The sequence below is a fragment of the Atta colombica genome, unplaced genomic scaffold (genome assembly GCF_001594045.1).
Source record: "Atta colombica isolate Treedump-2 unplaced genomic scaffold, Acol1.0 scaffold102, whole genome shotgun sequence".
Taxonomy (NCBI): Eukaryota; Metazoa; Arthropoda; class Insecta; order Hymenoptera; family Formicidae; genus Atta; species Atta colombica.
In genome coordinates, this window is record NW_017259187.1 from 39,753 (window position 1) to 47,027 (window position 7,275).

Sequence of the window (7,275 nt, forward strand, 5' to 3'; positions counted from 1 at the left end):
AAATGTAATGACGATATATTAATTTTATACATATATTAGTGTCGTAATTTAATTTCGAGAATTATTAGAATGGATGTGCTAATTTAATCTTTTACGCGTTTGAGTAATTTTGATTAAAATTAAACTTGCAGTTAATTGTTGCGGAATAGAATGAACGAAACACGACGAAAAATGTTCAACTGCGAACAGGTACAGGTGGAAACACAAAACGTAGAACTCCGGTAATTAATCTGGATAAAATTAATTGCTTTGCTGTTTTCGATTATGCAGGTTGTAACACCGCAGAAGTGTGGGGACGTCTATCTGTACGACCTCCCAGCAAGTCGGGGAAGTCCCGCGCCACCCTCCAGACACGAGTCACCCCTCAACTCGACGAACAATGAACATTCACACAATACGGGTACGTATTATTCGCAAACTAAACATTCCGCCTATAGCCAAATAGTAATGGTGAAAACTGTCTGCTAATACTTATTCAACACCTCAGCTATTGATTAATTTCATGTTAGTTTCTGAAATAGTTAATAGTCACTCATTTTTTAAATTAGAGTCGGTTTAATTCCCACCGATGAGATATTTAATTTCGATTTAACTTACTATTTATCTTTTTCTGATTCTCAACATTTTCTCAACTTCGAATATTATTAGGTTTCAATATACAGAATAATTATGAATTTTCTCCTTTATTTTTATAAATATGCATAAAAATATATAATTGTTTATTTTGGAACGGTCTTATTTAGAGCAAATCAAATTCATTATATACATATATACGAAAAATAAATATTCTATGCTGAAATTATCTCATTTATCACCCACACGCCGCTTGCCAACTTATCTTTTCTATACATAACATACTATATATTAGGTGTAGTTCCATTCAATTTCATGCAAAAATAATGGATTTCTTTTTACTACACCTAATATACATATATATATATATATATATATATATAAGCGTCTGTATGAAATGGCTTCCCTGCCTGTTCAATACTCAAAGTTAATTCCTCCGAGGATTCCTTTAAATCTTGTTAACTTTTACCTGCGCAGGACGATATACGAGCAACAATGTGCGAAGTTCTGTCGACAATGGGGGCGGCGACGTGAACGAGTGTTACGACGTACCACCACGCGCGATCCCGGTGATCCCCTCGCCAGCGAGCAGCCCAAGTCCGGCCCCGTCGTGCTATGATATCCCAAGGCCGCCGACATCCTGTACACCCAACTCAAATTGCTCCGGCGGTTCCGGTATTACACCGCTGGATTGTTACGACGTGCCGCGACCGTTGCAACCCCTCACACCCAGCAGCTCGGCCTCCAGCCTCACCAACGACGGCTCCCTCAGCGGATCGAACAGGTACATCCGTTCGCATTTCTACGATGCGTCATGCTATTCGGGCTCAGGAAATTCCCCGGTTACAACATTATGGTAACTCCATTGGACGTACATTCTTGGTGGTTCTTGGAGGTTCAGAAATCCCGAGAATCTCGAAACTTTACGCGCCCTAGAAGTTCCTCGCCTGAAATAAATCAGGAACTGAACAGAATTTCAAGAATCCTGCAAAGGATGATTTAAAGAGTATTGCGAGTTGCGTCTGAAATTCAAGATTGTGTCTCCTTCCACCACTAGGATTTTGGCAATGTCATCAGCCATAAATTTGAAAAGTTTCCAATCTAAAATTTTGCTTCTCGTTTTTCTCCGCGTGCATAACGGTTCCTGGATTCCAGATCGAGTTTGGCCGCTCCAGATTACGATGTACCCCGACCACGTCTTCCAGCGTCCTCGTTGCCGTCCCGACACAATACCCCCATACCGAAGACCCCGACACCACCGCCATCATCGCAACAGATTTATGATGTACCAGTTAGCAAGGAGCTTCCATTGGAATTGGACTCTGCTCTGGAAGGTTTGCAAAGATTGCAGAGCGAGGCGTCCGCTGCGATAGCGAGGCTACTGGGCTTTGTAAGCCCCGGTTGGAGAACACCACAGCGATTGGATGCCACTCTTATGGATCTAAGGCTAGCTGCTCTCAGACTTAGAACGTCTCTTCATGATCTCGCCGAATTCGCGGAAGGTAAATAAATACAGAATTTGATTTAACATCTTAATTTAACATCTTGATAATCTTAAATGTAATTAACATTATCGTAAAAATTATTTTCGTTATTTTAATGAAATAAAATATTAAAATTCTATTTTGATCTTGACACTAATTGTATATAGATTGTTCAGAGTGGGCTTAATATATTCTTATATTTAGATTTGCAACTCTTTAATTCACTGCACAATAATCCTATCTTTCGATAAATATTGAAACAGAATAGCTTTGTTGAAATTTGAAAGAGATTATGTTCTGCGCGTAGGTACGCTGGGCAATGCAGGCAAAGCGCCAGATAAGGGCCTGGCCACGAAATTACGGCCGTTAGTGAAGGCGCTTCGTGATTCTGATAAGCTCGTACAAGAAGCCGCTACTGAATTGGACACGATGGAATGGGACGCGAGTAAACTCTGTCGTGGCGGTGGTGATACACCGACACCTACTAACGGACCTCCGTCCTCACTACTCTTACCTGTGCAGTCAGATCCTCTTGATCAGCTGATCGCGTGCGCTCGAGCACTCACGGAAGACGTTCGTCAGGTTGCTAGTTTCATTCAAGTAAGTATCTTTTATAGCCGTAAGATTTAATATATTTGTTACAAATAACAATTTCCGATTTTACGGAAACGTGAGCAATCATAACAATATTCCTGAAGAGAAAAAGTCTTTCTTAAAATTTCTTTCATTTTTTCTACTATACCTATTTATATGTTTTATTGATATATTTTGTATAATTATATTTTGAAAATAAAAAGAAAATAGAGAATTCATTTTTTTAATTCCCGATTTCTTTTGTGAGAATTAAAATGGAAAAGATAAAAGAATAAGAAACATTTAATATCTACTTGACCGGAATACATTTATAATATATATTTTATCAAGATTTAAATTTAAGTAAGGATTCTATTTTTTTTAATTTTCGATTTCTCTTAAGAAAATGGATACATAAGATAAAAAAAACTTTTAATGCTTATAATTTAATTTTTTATTTTGGATTTAATAAAAAAATATAATTTTTAAAATTTTTAAAATTTTTTTTAAATTTTGGATTTTTTAAATATTATGCGAATGAAGTTGATGACATTTGAGCAATGAGCCTCTGTTGCTGATAAAGAGGCTCTATCTGTGCAGGGAAATTCCACATTGCTCTTCAAGCGAGCATCTATCATCTCCACGGGCAGCAGCAACAATAGCGGCGCCGGAGAGGATTATGACTACGTAAATCTCGACTCGCGAGAGGTTGTAGCGAAGCAACGTGAAGAATTGCGAGCCGCGCTGCCGCAGGAGCTCCGCAGCAACTATGATCTGCTGGTGTCCGAGGCGGACAATGCCGCGATTCAGATGCCACCCACGACCCCGACGCCCATGGATCCCAATGACAAGCAATTGTTGGCCTTCTACGTCGCCCAGGTCATCACGCACGGTGCACACTTGACTCACGCCATCGACGCCTTTCTGCAAACGGTGGAGCATAATCAACCACCCAAGGCGAGTAGAATTGTAACAGTTCTTATAATACTGGTACCACCCGTCGCGCTCCTTCATGCGAACCATGTAGATCTCGAGCATTAATTGAAATAACAATCGGTATCATTTTCGTCGTGATAAAAATTAAGATTTGAATTTTTTACGATTGTTTTTCTATTTGAAGATACTTTTCTCAGAAATTATTTCATACATTGAGACGTTTATTGATCGAAACAATGTTTACTGTCTTTACTCAATAAGAAAAGTTGAGATTAAGATCTATTGCAATCGTCTCAGAAGTTCAGTAAATTTTCTTCCATTTTTTTCATTTGGCTTGAGCGTTGTGCTTTTTTATTTACGGAACTTTAGTATATGTGCATATAGGTCAACAGTCTTGATAAGAATGATAGACTCGTAGATATCGGCAGTGCACTATTGTGTGACAGGGTACTTTAAGTTAGCTCACGTCAACTGCATGTTTCCATTACTTTTTTACGATGACCTCTTTTCTTTCACAAGTGCATTGCACGCAACCGACATCGCGGTTAAAGATAAATAATTAGTAAAGTATACATTGTAAAATTAGGAATGAAACGATAAAATTAGAAAATAATATTTGAAACTTTAGAATATTTTTTATTGATAATTTTTTGTTCAAGCATTATCTTGATTTTTATAAATCTTCTATCAATATTTCATCTGCAAAAATTTAAATATCTATTTATCATATTCAAATAATTATTTATTCAAATCGTTCATTCTTTAAATAATTTATAATCTTTTTTGTTTATTGTAGATAAACTAAAATAGGAAGGATTTGTTTGAAACATGCAATGAAATTTTATAGGTTTTCCTAGCTCACGGCAAGTTCGTCGTGCTGAGTGCGCACCGACTAGTGCATATCGGCGACACGGTGCACCGAAATGTGACACGTAACGATGTGCGAACGCGCGTGCTACAATGCGCGAACGCTCTGAACGAGGCGCTCGGGCAGACAGTGCAGAAGACGAAGCAAGCCGCTCAATTCTTCCCCAGTGTTACCGCGGTCCAGGAGATGGTCGACAGCGTCGTCGACGTCTCGCACCTGGCCAAGGATCTCAAGGTCGCTATGATACACGCTGCTCAACAACCCTGAGGAGAATTGTCACGATGCGGTCGCGAAACCACAAGTTCCTTCAATTGAGATGTGGTCCATGATAGATTCTTCCTCATTAACGGAGAAACTTTGAGGCTGCGAAAGATTTAAACGCGTAACGCGTTTTTGAATTTATCTCGCGATTAGAGTTGATATACCGATCGATTGATAATTTGAAGATAACGCTTGAGGGATCATGTCAAGATTATTCGCTGTATTTTTTTCTTTCTTCGTCGAGATTTTTAAATGTTGCTACGAATCTTCAGTACGTTGATTAAATAGAAATTCTTTTTTATACAAAAGTGGATCAAAAGTATCTCAGGAATTTCTCATGGATATGATCTTTTAAGCGTTATCTGAGAGAATTATTGGTGACTGACTTTTGAAATTCAGCCACTTACGAGTAGAATACAATAGAAATACTGAATAAGCCTGTTATTTTTTTTTAAATGAGCACTAGTGCAAAAAGAACACTTAGAATCCTAACAGTACTTTCGATATTAAATGGCAAAATAATCAAACATGATCCATATGCGCTTCACGAAAGTGAAAAAACATGTCCGGATATTCGCACACTTTAGTGCGTCTCATGCAGCTATTATTCTATTTCATTATAAAGAAAATCCGTGGCCTAAAATGGGAACCTGCTACTGCCAAAGCTCCGGTATATAGATCGTAAGAAACGAAAAAAACCACAACCCTGGAACGAGTGTCTTTGTAATGTACTCGAAATTAATATAAGCATTGTAATCTTTCATAGGAAATATATGTAGCCGTTTAATTAGATGACGTAGGTAGACGTATAATGTGAAACGGAATATAACGAGGCCAATAGCTTTCTGACTTGAGTAAAGCATTTCCGAAATGGCTTTCGCGAATTTGCGATCTGGTAAACATTGTTGTTTTGCCACATCGTAAAGTCCATTTCGAATATACGCCCACGACGTATGTAGCTAAACGTGTTAGTAGTTTTATAGATGTATATGTATACAATAGAACATTACATGCGAATAGACAGCTTGTATTCATATCTCTCTTTTAGAGAATCAGTTTCACCGATATCAGTTACCCGTAATTTTATTTTCGCGAATTCCTTGTTCTTTTGAAAAGAATTAAAATAAAAAGGAATAACTTAAATTGCAATTACAATTAACTGATATTGCTGAAATCGACGACTAGTAATTTCATTGACGAGTTTGAAGCGTTTTCCTGTGGTGAAGAATCATTGCTGCTTTTACTTAAAAGGCAAAAGACCGATATGAATACCAATGTCGAATTGAGGAACAATCGTGTTTCTGTTTTTGTAATTCGATCGTATATCAAAAAATTGACACCAAGAAAATTCAACGCAGATTCTCTGCAGGCAGTACTTTTTTTGAAACATTCCGTGAAGGCAAATTATTATTTATTACTTATTACTTATTGCGGAATACAGTTTTTTTGGAAGACAATTTTTAACGAATTTTATACAAAGCTTTTACCGCCGGGTTACGACTTTTTCGGATGCCCAGGCCTTTTTACCAGGCTCTTCCATAACAATGAATTAGTCGTGCGCACATTGTGAACCGCAATCAGCGGCGGATCGAATTTGTTAACGCGCAAAAATTTCCACGGCAACTACGCGTACTCGCGAATCTTTTTGCACAACGAGACCAATAACGCCTTTTTGATAAAACGAACGAACGGATGTTTTTATTAGATCTATAGCAGGTTCTGACAGATTGACAAATGTTTAGAATATTGCATCAGAATTTTCGTTTTATCTCTTAGATTATTTATTTGCATTTCCATAACTTTCAATTGGATTAATTATGAAATTTTAATTATCTAATTATTGAAACTCTCTGTTTTTTTTACATTACATTAAAATGGATCTAAGGACTAAATCAAGGCTAAACCAAACAATATCATTATTAAAATCTGAAAAAATCAGGATTATCTGGATTATCTTTAAGTTCACGTTTGTTGAGGCCAAAAGTATGTATACGATCCAACTGCTAATTTGCGGCGCACTTATTCTAATGGCATTCTCCACGTGCGAAAGTGTACTTAAAAATAGCTCATCGATATATAGCATTCGCTCAGTACATGCGAAACCATCCAATTTTGTATCTATTAGAGTTTTACCGCGCCTCGTTTAAATAACAGAGAGAGATATAATTGTGATTGCGATTACGCATGTTACTAATCATGTATTAAAATGTAATCGGCTGTTTTGTTGCAACTTTAACGATAACGAGCATTTATAAGAATTCTCCCATTTATCTGGAGATTTATTTTTATCTCTCCTTCGAATTCTTTTTTATCTTATTTTGATTGATTAATGTGATTTATGTGTGTTGTGTATAACAATGCAAATGTTTAAAGAATATCCTGAAACGATCCTTTCAGGATAATTTATGACATTTATCTTACATTTTATTTTTTTTAGAGACTAAATATTCAAGCATATCGTGGAGAAGCGTTTATACACAAACCTCATTTATAAGACTTGTATTATAATTTATTGAGGAAGTGTTTTTGTAATATAATACATATGTCAGGCAGTTTTATATATATACATATATATATATA

At 36.8% G+C, this 7,275-nt stretch overlaps 1 protein-coding gene across 1 annotated transcript in view; it reads left to right on the top strand.

Moving 5' to 3' along the window:
- LOC108687435 (breast cancer anti-estrogen resistance protein 1) overlaps positions 1 to 4,785 on the top strand; it is a 23,228-nt gene extending 18,443 nt beyond the window's left edge. Inside the window, exons 3-8 of the mRNA XM_018193193.1 lie at positions 271 to 400; positions 1,051 to 1,357; positions 1,729 to 2,075; positions 2,365 to 2,657; positions 3,231 to 3,587; positions 4,414 to 4,785. Of these exons, the coding sequence (XP_018048682.1) occupies positions 271 to 400; positions 1,051 to 1,357; positions 1,729 to 2,075; positions 2,365 to 2,657; positions 3,231 to 3,587; positions 4,414 to 4,701 (1,722 nt within the window). The 3' untranslated portion in view covers positions 4,702 to 4,785. The remainder of the gene's footprint in view (positions 1 to 270; positions 401 to 1,050; positions 1,358 to 1,728; positions 2,076 to 2,364; positions 2,658 to 3,230; positions 3,588 to 4,413) is intronic.
- Positions 4,786 to 7,275: the final 2,490 nt, after the last annotated feature.